Source organism: Hibiscus syriacus, unplaced genomic scaffold (genome assembly GCF_006381635.1).
Source record: "Hibiscus syriacus cultivar Baekdansim isolate YM2019G1 unplaced genomic scaffold, ASM638163v2 tig00003435_pilon, whole genome shotgun sequence".
In the NCBI taxonomy this organism is placed as follows: Eukaryota; Viridiplantae; Streptophyta; class Magnoliopsida; order Malvales; family Malvaceae; genus Hibiscus; species Hibiscus syriacus.
Genome location: NW_024061971.1, coordinates 1199866 through 1215609, shown reverse-complemented (window position 1 = coordinate 1215609; position 15744 = coordinate 1199866). Strand labels below are relative to the sequence as shown.

The following is a 15744-nucleotide window of genomic DNA, read 5'->3' as shown; positions in this document are numbered from 1 at the left end:
TAAAGCTTGTAAAATAAATGAAAATATTAAACTTAGGGACTAAATTATAATCTAATAAAATTAAATACCTAATTTAAAATATTATAAAAACTAAGTATTAACAGTATGATTTATCTTATATTAATTATTCGGGATTGAATTAAAAATTAATAAAGTTACAGGGGCTAAATATATTATTTACCCTAAATTACATAATTACTGGAAATGACTAAAATATAATAAAATAAAATTCAGGAACAAAATTAAAATGCTCTAAAACTTAATTTAGTGACTAAAATACAAGTCTATAAAATCAGGAGGATAATTCGTATGGTTTTCCCATCCGGGAAATTACACAGAGGCCCTCACCAAAACTACGTCGTTTTGGTAAGGGTATAAATAGGCCAAAATAGGCCTAAATTATCATTTCTATCCATTTGCTTAGAGCTCTAGCTTCTCTCTAGAGCTCCCTCATCGGAGGAATACCGGTGACCGGCCGGTCACCGTCGCCGGCCACCGTCCACGGTGGCCGGAATTTTACAAAATTACCCAAAAAAATCCTCTTTTATTTCTAAATCCGATTCCGGCTTCCTCTTGTTCTAAAAACCCCCCAAATTCCGTAGATCTAAGTTTTTACCTTCGGTTTTTTGGTGGTTTTCCGGTGATTTGGATGCTCCGACGAAGGTAAGTTGCTCGGTATCTTCACTCTATTTTATTATTTTTTTTGTTTGATTGCTCTGCCCCCTCTTTTGCTTCATTGGTGGGGGCTTTTTATAGGCTTTTTCGTACACCCTTTGGACCAGTTAAAGGAGGATAACCCGGTGAGTCACTGGCCAAAGGAGGTGATGGAAGCCACTGGAACTGGGACGTGGAGGGGCTGCTGTCCCGGCTTGCTGGAGGCTGTTTGTAGCTGCAACGTGGAGGGGCAGCTGTCGCTGGAAGCTACTGGAAATGCTGCGTGGAGGGGCTGCTGCAGCTGCTGGAAATTGCTGGAAATGCAACGTGGAGATGCTGGAATGGAGAGGTAAAAATGGTGATTACAATACTGATTTGTTTGCTAATGGTTTCAGATTAATTGTGTTAATTAGGAAATTTTGAGTGTTTTTATTGTGTGTGTTTTCGCTTTTCCTCACACACTGCACAGTTACATTATCATGACATGAGCTAAAACCTCGCTCCGTCCAAATTAAGTAGGAGTGAGAGACTATGCCCTCGTGTGGTTTTCACCTCCGCATGGGATAGTGGATCGCTCCTGGAGCTCACGCCTTATGGTCCTCGTGATGGTAATCACCTCCGCATGAACATAAGGAGGTGTGTTCCCTAGAAATTTAACTCGATCCCCTAAAGCCTGTGATGGGCCAGGATTGAGGGTTTGATAGCCCAAGGGGCACCGGCAAGGACAATTCGAGAATTTATTACTTTATAACCGAACCCAGTATATAGTGAACATAGAACCTGAACTTAGGTTGAGCCTAACCCGAACCTTAAGAATCTCGTGAGGAGGGTACACAAGGAAAAGCTTTTTTGAGTCATTCATTTTCGTTTTTCGAATAAATGCATGCGAACTAGATATCATGCGGTTAGGTTTATTTTTCGAACAAGCATGCGAATTAGATATCATGCGGTTAGGATTTCTTTTTGAATAACAAAGCACGGGGTAGATATCATGTTGGGTAGGATCTGATAAAGCATGATTGGGTAGCCAACATGTGTGAGTAGGATTATTGAACAAATTATTATCCCGACTTAATTGATTTATGTTTACTAACCAATCTTTTGTTGTTTTTGCTTTATTTCTTTTTGTTTTGCATTGCAATATCCATTACATGGTGTTGATTTGGGATCGATGTCCATATAGAAGGCCAGTAATATGGAACAAATGGTTTAGAAAGAGGTTGAGGACAATGATGATGTTCTAAGGTGGTCGGAACAGTCCCAATTGACCAATGGGGACAGTGTGATGCCTGGATACGTGTCGGAATTATTTGATTACACTCACATTAATGTACGTCAGAATGATCTGAGTGAGCTAAAAGAGGTATGGGGAAGATGGGAAGTGGCCGCTAAAGAGATATTTTATCAGTTATATGGCGATATTTCTTATCTTTTGGATGTTCTTATTGACCGAAATCTGTTTAGAGCATTGACGCAGTTCTAGAACCCGACTTATAGTTGTTTCACATTTGGTAGAGTGGATTTGGCACCAACAATAGAGGAGTATCAAGTTTTAATTCGTTGTCCGAGATCCCAAATGGATAAAATATATACCAAACTGCCACTAACTACTTTATTGTTAGTGTGAGAATTCATGCATTCACATGTAACAAACGTATACACATTCACACAAGTGTTTAAATAATACAATTTTTTTCAAGTTGTTTAACTTTTGTTGATTAAGGTGGTTATTTAATATTTTATTTCATTTTTAATTTAAAGTTAACAATTAAAAAGAAATTATCACCTAATAATACGTGACACGTGATTTGATTGTTAATTTATTTTAATTGTTATTGTTTTTTTATAACCCCATAAAATCTTTAAACTTTTTAAAAACCTCTAAATTCATAAAATCTCAAATATTATTTTAAGACAATTTTCAACCTCAAATATTATTTTACTCAATCTAACAAATTTATAACATTATCAATAACAATAAAAAAATTACATTGCAGGCTAAGAAATACAATAAAAATATTATGAAAAAAGTAATTTTTTGTTACAATCAAAAATGTTATGTTAGGAAAAAGATAGCATTTTCAATTGGAACTAAAGATGTTATGAAGAATAAAAACCGAAAATTTTATGATATCCAAACTAAAATATTAGCCTCTTGAAAAGATTTTCAGTTATAATCAATTTTTATCATTTTCAGCCTTATATTAACAAGTTGTATTTTAGAATTTCGACAAAGATTCATTGATCTTTACTTGGTCCAAATTCAACTTACATCTAAATGACGCTTGTTTGAACCAACACCACCAAAAGTAGGAGAATTAAATTCCTCCCAAAAACAGCATTTCAAAATTCTAAACTGGAAGAATCAAAACAGGATAGTCGGAACGGAATCCGGTTTCCGAAACAAAATGGAAATCTGGTTCAAGAACACCTAAACACTTGTGACTAGTAAACAACAGCTGCGAGAAAAGATTGACAGCATGATAGACATAGATTTCACCTTATCCTTCATCCCTTTCACCTCACTTTTTCTTCGATGCTTCACTGGCCTTGGTCTATATTAAACAAGCAAAATGGTCAGAAAATTAGCCTCATCGGTCCCCGAATGTTTCGGGAGTGAAAGAATCTCAAATAACAAAAAGAAAAAATTAAGTGTACCTTCTTCACACCACGGATCTTCTTAGCCCTGTTCTTCCTTTCCTTCATTTGCTTCCTTGATTTCTCCACCTTGGTATCGAGTCCATTCTGAAATTGCAACTCATAATTAGCATCATGCATCATACCTTAATGCCCTTAAAAGAGAATATTCAAATGCAATTCTCATGACAAATGTGACGGTGAACCGAAAGAAAAGAAATGCCAGGAAACCCAGAAAGTCAAGTAAACATTATTTTAAGAGTTACAAAAAACCTATTTCCGACATCAAAAAACATAACTTGGCAGAAACTTGACTGGTCGAATGCCTTTCATATCTACATTACTTATCTAAAATGCGAGTATAGATACAAGAAATTTAAAAAAATTCAATCCATTTTGCAGGTCCCTTGGAGGGTCATATCTTCATATCCAAGTCTGAATACGTGTAAGTTATGCTTAAAAGACAGTTGTTTCTATGCTCAATGGTGTCACCATTAGAAGATGTTTAAACACCAGGGGTCGACCAGTGCTTAAAGCATGAAAGTGAACAACGCAAAGAAAAATATGTCAGGAAAGTGACTTCAATATACTACTAATAAAACAATCATACTACAAACAAAATCAATAGAAAATGTGCAAAAAAACATATCATAATTCATAAATTACCCTGATCAGCCTGTATTTAGGCTCATATTTCTTCGCATTCTCGACAGAATCATATATCAAACCAAATCCTGTAGATTTACCACCTCCAAAATGAGTCCGGAACTTGAACACAAAGATTGAATTTGGGTCCTTCACCTCATACATTCTACTAAGCTTCTCCTTCAGCTCAGCCTAACAATGCGGGATCAAAAAATGAAAAAAAAATCAAGTTAACACAAACATTCAAAATTTCCAGCAGTTAAAAACTATACAACAATGTTATTGAGAAACATTAAACATTTACCTTGGAAACATTGGGTCTCCCAGGATGCAAAACATCAATGATCTACCAAAAAAGGAGCAAATTATACAAGTCAAACAAATATAAGCTAATTTGACTTTACAGTTTCCCAAATAAACCATCTTCACCATATCTTCACATTTCTTACACAAAAAAGTTTATTATCCTCAAATGGAAAATGAATGAAATCCCTAAAACACACTTATTCCAACCAAACTTACAAGAACCCAACTCTTTTTTTCACTTTTTTTCTTCTATTTTCTATCTTTGACCGATCTACGACCTAAAAACTAAACCCTGCCAAATGTAACGGGAAAATAAAATGAAAGATAACGAGAAAAATACACTGCAAGACTTAAATTTAAAGTTGCCCCATGTTTGATAACGAGAAAATGAGCCATAAAATGGAAATGGAGCTTACAAATTGTTTTCTGGAAAGTAGCCTGTTCGTCATGAACTTCCTTGTCCTAATAGTCACTGCCTTGTCCGCCATGGCTAAGCAAAAATCTACCTTCCTGGTTTCGACGCAGTGGAATCACCAAAGGATTACAAACAGCGGCAGCAGCTCAATGAAAGAGTCGGAAAATGGAGAGAAAAATCAAGGTTTTATAGGGTTTCCAACGTGATCGGCTTTAAAACTCCATTAGGGTTATTTAGGTTTTGAATTGGGCTAGTTTAGCTTCTGCGTATGGGCTGCCATTTTTAACATCGATTATTTTAGGTGTCTATAATAAAGGCTCTTTGCCTTGTTCTTTAATAACATTTTTTAACGTAATGTCAAAATTCGAATTTTTATGTATCATAAGGAGACTATCTTCTAAGATCGTTTAAACGTGTTAAAGTACACAATGATGATACCAGAGAATAACGCATCAAGAGTATTAACTTAGGAAGTTACACTATTTTTTTTTGAATGAAATAGGAAGTTACACTAAAAATTTAAGAGATGTAAAATTATAAAATGACATGAAATATGAAATCAAATCATCGATCGAAACTATAAATACTTAAACTACATAATGATCTTGAAATTTTCAAGGAAAGTACGACTGTATCCTATTGTATTCTCTTAGTTTATCTCTGACGATGACGATGAATCGAGAAAAACTCTGAAAGTATCTCATAGTTTTACAAAAGTGGTGATGAAAATGCTAATATGGGTAGTGTTTAAATCCAAAGCTTATAGAGAAAATTGATAATAAGCGAAGGTTTGTTCTCAAGAAATTGGTCATAAATGAAGGTGATAATGCTGTTTGAGCATCCATTTTTCTCGGTTTCCCCCACCATTTTAGCCTAAAATTTGACAAGGCCTTTGTTCTCTTGACTTTCACTATGCACGAGATTTTTGGGATTTTAAAAACTAAAATTATTGTTTTATTCTTTGTATATATCGAATAAAATTTGGAAATACTATGAGCGGGAGTTGTTATTTTTTTAAATGCAGGTATTAAATTTTTATTTTGAAATCTAGATAATTCGTTATAGTATAGGAAGAATTTGTCATGTCCACACGATTAGTTTTATAAAATATATTAAAAATAAAACTTATCATTTGAACTGAACGAAAATTGTATAAAACTCTTCGCATGACGAGTTTAATTATTTATTATATTTTATGAAACTCGTCATTTTCACACGACGAGTTCTGAACACACTTTAACAAATTATTAGTAGTTATCGATGATTTTTTTACTGTATAGACTAAAATTAATGAAAAATACAATTACAAAAATCAAACCGAAAAATATCAAAATTCTGTTTAAAAAGAAGTAACACACGTATTATGCGTTTGGTTCAAGACGAAGATAAATAAATTAAAATGACAGAATCATAGAAATTTTGTCCAAAAAAGTAATGTGCATTACATATATTTATACGAATACGAGCTGAACGACGACAACGACATTTATATATGAGCTTTATATATCGAGTGAACAACATCATGTTAACACATGTACACCTTTAAACACTTATCAGTTGCTTTATCATTACCTGAAAATGTTAATATAATTAATAAAAACGACAACAATTTTGTAATATAATTAATTAAAATCTTTTAAATATTTTTATCAGTTGTTTTATCCTTTGCTGAGTAGGGTTCAAGCCTCTTTACTATCTGTTTCTATGATGATCGCCTTACTGCTCGTCTCTCAAGTCGCAATCAAGTCCTCGTATATCCCCATAACCCTGCATCTAGGACCGACTGTCGTAACCGTCTTTCGGTTTGGGCCCCGAAATTGGGCTTCGACTTGGATTAAATGAGTTGGAGTCGCCACCGACCACTTTAAAACGAATTTAGGTGGGCCGGACACCATCTTACCTGATCTGCGTTATACCAGAAATGTGTCGGGTTCGGGAGTCGATTACGGTCAAGGAAGGATTAGCACCCTTGAACCGCCCTTTCGGTACCAATTAATTTATCAGTTGTTTTTTAATTGCGAAAATTACAAATTTAAATTGAAATTTAGAAATCCGACTCGAATTGCTTACCTCTGATTAATTGAGATTTCTGAAAAAAATGAGTTGAAGATGTTAGGAAAAAAAAACAAATAAGTAATGAATTAGGAAGAGGAAAAAAAATAATAATAAATAAATGAATATAAATCAAATGGCAAGAATTAAAAAAAATAAAAAAAAATAAAAAAAACACTAAAGTCAAAATAAACAAAAGAATAAAAAAGATAAAAAGTGAAGAAAACGAGATAGGGAAAATAAAAATAAAAATACTATTAAAATAATAATAATTAGAACGAATATTAAAACGTTAACTTTTAAAGGTAAATAAAATAAGAGGAAAAAGTGAAAAGTGTAATATGGGAAAGAAATAACAATAATAAAATAAAATAATAAAAATAGATAAAAAAAAGGTTAAAGTTGAAATTAGAAAAATGTTAGAAAAAACAAAACAAGGTAAATAAATAAAAGGATCAGAATGAATTAAATTGGACCTTGTGCACCGAAAGTGATACTAAAACCAAACTGTAAAAAACAAAATTAGAGGGTTAATTCACAAAATATAAAAAAATGTAAAAGGTGACCAATTTGAATGAATTGAGAATCCAGAGACGAAATTACAAGTGATGGCCAGATTGAAATGCGATTTAAACTACCAGGGACTGCGGAGAGAATTAAAGAATCTTCTATTTGCATAATGGTCCCTGCTATATATATATACATAACCAGGCTTATTTCGTTCATTCTCAACAATCTCATCTCTCTCAACCGAGAGAGCTCCCAACCAGCCTTTCTCGGCCAATGGTTGGCCGAATCCCGGCAACCGCACGCCGCCGCTCCGGCCGCCACCGGTGGCGGCCGGAAAGAAATCGAAGTCTCCAAAACGTTCGTTCCAGTCCAGTGAGCCTAAAACCCCCGACCAAATCCCCAAAATAGACCCAAATAAACGCAGATCTAAACAAAAAAAACCGCTCAGTATCTACCCTTTCTTGACGAAAACTCTTCGCCTTCTCGGTGGCTCTTCGGTTCCGACGAGCCTCTTTCTTTGCTCGGGTCTCGCTTGTTTATTTTGTGTGTGCTTTTATGAGTTTTGTTTCTGCTTTTGGTTTATGGTTGTGCTTCGTTGTTTTGCTGGTGGCTTTTGTGTGTACTGTTGCTCGATGGTTTTGTTTTTTCTCACTGTTGGTTCTCGGCTTACTCTCTGTTGATGGTTCTATATGTTGATGGTCGTTTGTTCTCTCTGTGGATACCGTCGATGGTACTGTTGTTGGTGTTTTTGTCTAGATTTGGTTGTGTTTAGCTGTATTGCCTGGTTTCGCTCGGTTTACTGTTCATCCTCCATCGTAACCGTGGCTTTGCAAAGCATTTATAAGCCTTCATCGGCCGTTGTGATCCCGAGAATAACGGGACGTGGTGGACTGTTCCGAGATCTTCGGGCATGTGTGACCGGTCATCCCGGGATGGGTCAGTCCCGGGATGCCGGCCGGCCGTTTCGGCATGCGTGACCGTCCATTGCTCTATGCGGCGCTGACTATGTAATTCCCCTAAGCAAGCAACCCTAATATGCTATTGGGCTAGTCCAAACCCGATTCTCTGATTGCTTGGGCCCTATCTTGGACCTGAAACAAACAATAATAAATAAATAAATAATAAATGAAAAAAAAAAAAATTAATAGATAAATTAATATAAAACATTTTCAAAACTATACAATATATGTTTTTTAAAAAATAATTTTCAAAACCACATAACGTATAAATAATTTTCAAAACTATATAATATATTTTTAAAAACTAATTTTCAAAACTATATAATATATATATTTTAAAAACTAATTTTCAAAACTATATAATATATATTTAGAAACTAATTTTCAAAATATATATATATATGTTTTTCAAGAATGTTTTTAAAAGCTATATATTATATATTTAAAAAAAATTCAAAACAATATAATATGTATTTTCAAAAAATGTTTTCAAAACTATATATTATATATTTTCAAAATAATTAAAAAACCATATATTATATAATTTTCAAAATGATTTCAGACTATATAATATATATATAAATAAAAAATGGACGAAAATTGGTGTCTACAGCTGCCCCTCTTTGTCCTTTTTCGTGGAACGAAAAATAGGGCAAAGACAAAAAGGACACAAATTTTCATTCGATATAGTTGAGAATTGATTTGAATTAGGAATAACTCCCTGTCGAATTTGAGCTGCGGATAGCTCCTTCGTCGCGAAGTCAAGTCCATCTCGAAATGATATGGAATTGAAACCGTAGTTCGAAATTTAAATCGAGATGCGACTTCTCATTGCCCAAACATAGTCAACCTTGGTTATCTTCTCGGTTTAAAGATCTTGGCTAAAAATTCAAATGGGAAGCAATTCATTGACCAAATCATATGGTAGATAGTCCCTCGAGCTGAACGAAATCGAACTCGAAAGGTCTTTGTCGACAGATGGCTTTTCTCGACTTAAGCTATGCTGTCGGAAAGCGATTTTTTTGTCACTAAGGCACGGTTAACCCAGGTCTTCATCTCGACTTGAAAACCTTGATTGTAGCCGGACAGTAGTGTGATTGAGGTATCATTGAGCTAAATAGAGTTGAACTCGACAATTTTATTGACAAATAGCCCTTCTTGCCTTGAGCTATGTTGTAAGCCTGATTTGCCTCTAAGTTGAATATAATCGAACTCGAAGGTCTTTAGCAGATAGCCCTTCTCGGCTTAAGCTATGCTGCAAATGATGTGCCTTGGAGCTGAGCGGAGTCGAACTCGAAGGTCTTTTGGTCACAGATAACCCTTCTAGCCTTGAGTTATGCTGTAAATGATGTGCCGTTGAGCTGAGCGTAGTCGAATTCAAAGGTCTTTTGTTGGCAGACAACCCTTCTAGACTTAAGTTGTATTGCAAATGATATGCCTTGGAGCTGAGCGTAGTCGAACTCGAAGGTCTTTTGTTGGCAGATAACCCTTCTCGACTTAAGTTATGCTACAAATGATGTGCCCTCAAAGCTGAGTGTAATCGAACTCGAAGGCCTTTTGTTGGCAGATAACCCTTCTTGACTTAAGTTATACTGCAAATGATGTGCCCTCGAAGCTGAGTGTAATCGAACTCGGGGGTCTTTGGCAGATAGCCCTTCTCGACTTAAGCTATGCTGCAAATGATGTGCCTTAGAGCTGAGCGTAGTCGAACTCGAAGGTCTTTGGGTCACAGATAACCCTTCTAGCCTTGAGTTACGCTGTAAATGATGTGCCCTCGAAGCTGAGTGTAGTCGAACTCGGGGGTCTTTGGCAGATAGCCCTTCTCGACTTAAGCTATGCTGCAAATGATGTGCCTTGGAGCTGATCGTAGTCGAACTCAAAGGTCTTTTGTTGGCAGACAACCCTTGTAGACTTAAGTTGTGCTGCAAATGATATGCCTTGGAGCTGAGCGTAGTCGAACTCGAAGGTCTTTGGTTGGCAGATAACCCTTCTCGACTTAAGTTATGCTGCAAATGATGTGCCCTCGAAGCTGAATGTAATCGAACTCGGGTCTTTTGGTCACAGATAACCCTTCTAGCCTTGAGTTATGCTGTAAATGATGTTTAAAAATGACTTCCCTTTATGGGTCGAAAACGGTCATGATTCTTCCGGTGGTTCCCCTAAACTGGTCTGGGAAAACCTACTGATAAATTCTGACAGCCGGATATCTTCCGTCGTGGAATTGAAATCTGGCTTGAAAGTATTAACTGAAAACATGTTGCTCCTTGTTGAGTTGAGCTGAACTGAATTTGATCTGAATTGGTTCTCGAACCTATCTGAAATTGGTTCTGAGATCCGTATATATGTAAAGTCGGTTGAGGTGTAGCTTCTTGCTGCTGAGTTACACCATCGTTCTTTAAAGGTGCTTGCAAGTCGAGTATATCTTGAAATAGAATTGAAACCTGACTCAAAGGGCTGTAAAAAATGTATGCTAAAATGATGAATGTGATGCACCTGAGTATGTCTAAGATGCATGCAATCATGAATGAATTATGTGTTATTTCTTGGATGAAGTCTCGTGCTTTGCCTGCCAATCTGGTCCATGGAATCGATCGTGCCCCATTTGCTTCTCGAGCTTGGGCTTTACAGACATTTCACATCTGAGATTGCTCTGTTTGAAAACGTTTTTCTCCTTTTTCTTGTTTCAGGAGAGAGAAATGATAAAAATGTTGTAAAGTATTGTTCGCAATTGAATCAAATTGTAAACGTGAGTTCAAAAAATATCAAAGGAATCAAGAGCTCTTTTAATGCTTTCAGAGTTACAAATCTTTGACAAATGTTCAAAGGGACGAGTCGGCTTTAGGTTGGCCTCCTTTCTAAGGTTTTTTTGGTAAAAAATGTCATTTTTTTTTTTAAATATCGCAACATGCTTTGGTACTTTAATTGGGTGCGGACAAAATGACGTAGCTAGCATGATCAATTACTAGACATTTTATCTCAGTCCTCTGAAATCTTTCATTTATTCAAGCTTTGTAGACTCTTCCAACAAAGGCAGTGCGAAAAATATCGGTCTAAAAATGAAATTCTAGAGTGCTTGTGTGTAATCAACTATAACAGGTGTTCCTTAACCCCCTTAGTCTATTTTACCGAAACTTCATGCTTAGATAAATTCGATTTAATTTGCCGTTATCTGGCTAGCTGAATCCATAAAGCCGGGGCGTTTAACCAATTGCTTTAGAGGGACAACTTATCATTATAATCACTCTTACCAAGTTAACTGAAGGGTTCATCTCATCACAGAGTCTTCAGCCTGACAAGTGCAGTGGAGCAAACACCGAATTGCCAAGTGTCCGAGCAATGTCATGGTTTGAACGTAATCTACTCATAAGGCCAGGGCTTTCAAGTTTCCTCTATAACCAATTGCCTTAGCGGAATAGCTCAGTTTTTACGGATTTAGTTTCCTAAGATTGTCAAGAAGAACCTGTTATAGCCTAGGTGTTTTTTGAAAGTCAAGAAATCTCATCTCTAGAGTTTAATTTTCGAGCAACTGACCTAAACTGGATTCACCTACTCGACTCTTTTATTTGTAAAGATCATCATCGTCATTGAACGTCTTAAATAAAAAACATAGTAATTGTCATATGCAAATGATGCCCCATGTTGTCCGTACCTTATGAAAGGAAAATTGGTTAATTCCAAGAACGAGGTATGGTGTTTGAGGGTATATTCTGGATAAGGTCAAAGTCATTGTTATTAAATCATGTTACTTTGTCAAAGATTCATAACTTTGAATCGTTTACAGAGTTTCTTAATTCAAATGATATGCAAAGAATTACAAATTTGCAAATATGATCCATTGCTTGGCATCTTTTAAAGTAACATAAATTTGATTAAAATGTTCTTACAAAAACTTTGAGAAGAAAAAAAATGGAAGAAAAACAAAGTCAAACAGAATGCCTCAAATGATGAAATGACATTCCTCACTTGGATGCCCCCAAGTTGTTGAAGTCGATCCAGTTCTGGTTACGCATCTTTTGTACGACCCTCTTAAATGCGTAACAGTTCTCAATTGTGTGCCCTGGGACTCCGCCGTGATATTCACAATACGCATTCTCGTCATACCGTTTGGGGTATGGGGGCTTCATGGGTTCTACTGGATATGGTGACACCACATGGGTGTCAAGAAGTTGCTGGTAAAGCTCTTTGTAGGTCATGGGAATAGGGTCGAAATGTTCCCTTTCCCTTCTGGACTCTTGTTAGAAGTACCTAACGGTACAGCCGCAGTTGGTTTTGGGCTGGAGATTGTAACACCTTTGCTGGAGTGTTTGATGTTGTTAACCTCTCCATCCCTCTCCCTCATAGGAGGCTTCTTACTGGCTTCCCCATCCTTAATCTTGCCTTGCTTTATGGCCGACTCAATCATTTCTCCGGCCATAACCAAGTCTGAAAAGCTTCCTGATGTGATCGCCACCAGATGCCCGAAGTATGGAGCCTTCAGAGTCTGCACGAAAAGTTTCCGGGTTTCCTTTTCATCTAACGGTGGATGAACTTGCACAGCCAAGTCCCTCCATTTTTGTGCGTACTGCCTGAAACTCTCGTTATGCTTCTTTTCCATGTTTTGTAGCATAACTCGATCTGGCCTTATGTCATTGTTATGCTTGTATTGTTCCAGAAATGACTTGGCCAGGTCCTTCCAGGTCTTGATATTTGATCGGCTTAGCTGGTTGTACCACCGAATGGCTGAGCCCGACAGACTATCCTGAAAGCAGTGGATCAGGAGTTGGTCGTTTCCTCCATATCCTGTCATCTTTCGGCAGAACATGGTGATGTGAGCGGATGGGCAACTATTCCCGTCAAACTTCTCGAACTCCGGGGACTTAAATTTCGGGGGAAGAACCAAGTCCGGGACTAGACTAAGTTCCGTTGCATCGATTTCATGGTAGTCACGGTCTCCTTTGACTATATTCATTTGGTCCTCCAATTGTTTGATTTTTTCCTCCATCTTCCTTGCTTTTTCCTCTTCATCCAAATCCGGTACATGGTAATAACCCGGATTGTTCTTAGGGTTAAATACAGAGGACAAGGGCTTTGATTTTGCAGCAGATGAGTCCCCTCGAAGTTCTGGTAAGATTTCAGGTGAGATAACCACTTGTGGGGTAGGTTGTATAGTTACCCCTTCCGATGAACCTGCCCCAGGCGCACTGGTCTGTTGTAGGCCAATTAACTTGGCAACGATCTGATCAACCAAGGACTCTTGGTTCTTTGTGATTGTTTCTAGAGTATTTCGACTGTTCTGGTTTATTTTGTCTTCTAGCTCCTTTTGTAGTTTTAACATATTCTCCTCGATTTGTGTAATTCTGGCTTCCATCCTCTTCTTCTTCAAACGAGTGTTATGTGGATGGGGTGTGTCCAATACTTGAGGCGGTGTATCCAGTATTTACTCCTTTTGATGAGACATGTATATATTAGTTAATGTGAATGCAAAGAAAATAACAAAATGCAAAGAAAAATAAGAAATGCAAAATGTCTAAATATGTGATGCATGAAATGTCCGAGGCATTGATCCAAAAAATGTGCCTGTTATTCTGAATAACCCTTATTGGTGACAAAAGTGTTACGTCTGAAGCGACAAAAAAAACTCTTTTTGATGGTACAAATCTTGTACATCTTCTGACAAGTTAATTCGTCCTTTTTGAATATCCTGTCGCACTATTCCGGCTCCTTTGGCTAAAATGTGCAAATAATGAGATGCTTGCCCCAAAAAAAAGATCTCGAAGGACTGCATCTTCGACTTTCACTTTCTACCGAGCTTGTTTCTAACGAAAGTGTCATTGGAGCCCTTTATCCGAAGTTTATCGACTTGTTTCTAGAATTTGTCAATAATGGTCTGCGGCTTAGCTGGGGTTTCGCCACTTGTTATCGTAGTTTTCAAAAGGAGCGTCTGGGTCAATGACCTTTTCCTCGTATTGCCCCTGCAACTTTACCTTCGAGTATTCTTTGACCACGGTTGGACTTCTGAGTTTTTTATCTCTTTGTATTATAACCCATTTGTCCATTAATGCAGATTATTCATGTTTTAACAAACACATTTTTTGTGGATCAACACATCGTTTTAAATGATGCAAACAATGAACACAAAATAAAAGAGAACAAAAAATGAAAGGGTTAGTGAGGTAAATCAAAATAAAAAAATGAAAAATCCTACCCCATATGATATCTACCCCTCATGCTTTAATTCCTACCCGGACATGATCTCTATTCCGCATGCTGATTTCAAACAAATCCTAACCGCATATTTGTCTAGTTCGCATGCTTTTAAGCAGAAAATAAAGTAGGAAATAAAACAGCCTAGGGTTTGGAATGAGGTTTCGGGGTGGGCTCTAATTCCCTGTACTCTCCCGGTTTAGGTTCTAAAAAGGTACTCGAGTTCTCCTTGCCGGTGCCCCCTTGGGCTTACCAGACCCTTAGTCCTAAGCCTATTACAAGCTTGTGTGGACTAAGTTAAACTCGAGAGGACACATTCCCTTATGCCCGCACGGTGAATAAATTCACACGAAGACATAAGGTATATGAATCCCGAAGGCTACTTGCTAGGCATATGCGGTGAATAAATTCACACGAATGCGTCGCTTTCACCCCCACTTAAAACGGGTTCGGAGCTCGGGTTTAGAGCTTGAGATGAAAACTTTGAAAAATCTGAAATCATTAAAAAATGTTAGTACAACTATTTATTTGAAAAATAATCAAAGGTAAATAACTGGAATCGAATAAAAAAAATTTAAATTTAAATTTACCATTTTCGCATAAAAAGACAACCGAAAATTAATTTCGGCCTGACTCACTTACCTGTCCCCAGCGGAGTCGCCAAGCTGTCGTAACCGTCTTTCGGTTTGGGCCCCGAAATTGGGCTTCGACTTGGATTAAATGAGTTGGAGTCGCCACCGACCACTTTAAAACGAATTTAGGTGGGCCGGACACCATCTTACCTGATCTGCGTTATACCAGAAATGTGTCGGGTTCGGGAGTCGATTACGGTCAAGGAAGGATTAGCACCCTTGAACCGCCCTTTCGGTACCAATTAATTTATCAGTTGTTTTTTAATTGCGAAAATTACAAATTTAAATTGAAATTTAGAAATCCGACTCGAATTGCTTACCTCTGATTAATTGAGATTTCTGAAAAAAATGAGTTGAAGATGTTAGGAAAAAAAAACAAATAAGTAATGAATTAGGAAGAGGAAAAAAAAATAATAATAAATAAATGAATATAAATCAAATGGCAAGAATTAAAAAAAATAAAAAAAAATAAAAAAAACACTAAAGTCAAAATAAACAAAAGAATAAAAAAGATAAAAAGTGAAGAAAACGAGATAGGGAAAATAAAAATAAAAATACTATTAAAATAATAATAATTAGAACGAATATTAAAACGTTAACTTTTAAAGGTAAATAAAATAAGAGGAAAAAGTGAAAAGTGTAATATGGGAAAGAAATAACAATAATAAAATAAAATAATAAAAATAGATAAAAAAAAGGTTAAAGTTTGAAATTAGAAAAATGTTAGAAAAACAAAACAAGGTAAATAAAT

The 15744-nt window shown here is 36.3% G+C and overlaps 1 protein-coding gene across 1 annotated transcript; it reads right to left on the bottom strand.

The window, feature by feature from the left end:
* Positions 1-3027: 3027 nt before the first annotated feature.
* LOC120177180 (40S ribosomal protein S24-1-like) lies at positions 3028-4855 on the bottom strand. The gene is made up of 5 exons (XM_039183406.1): positions 4659-4855; positions 4241-4282; positions 3958-4128; positions 3313-3399; positions 3028-3209 (listed from the first exon to the last, which is right to left on the bottom strand). The coding sequence occupies exons 1-5, from the start codon at positions 4728-4730 to the stop codon at positions 3177-3179; spliced, it is 405 nt and encodes a 134-aa protein (XP_039039337.1). The 5' UTR covers positions 4731-4855; the 3' UTR covers positions 3028-3176.
* Between the last annotated feature and the right edge of the window lie 10889 nt (positions 4856-15744).

What these genes read in the sequence shown, in the direction of transcription:
- LOC120177180 (XM_039183406.1), bottom strand. Translation starts at nt 4,730, where the DNA reads ATGGCGGACAAGGCAGTGACTATTAGGACAAGGAAGTTCATGACGAAC. An exon ending in GGAGACCCAATGTTTCCAAG is followed by an intron (nt 4,129 to 4,240) that starts GTAAATGTTTAA and finishes CCGCATTGTTAG; the next exon opens with GCTGAGCTGAAGGAGAAGCT. An exon ending in CTAAATACAGGCTGATCAGG is followed by an intron (nt 3,400 to 3,957) that starts GTAATTTATGAA and finishes TTGCAATTTCAG; the next exon opens with AATGGACTCGATACCAAGGT.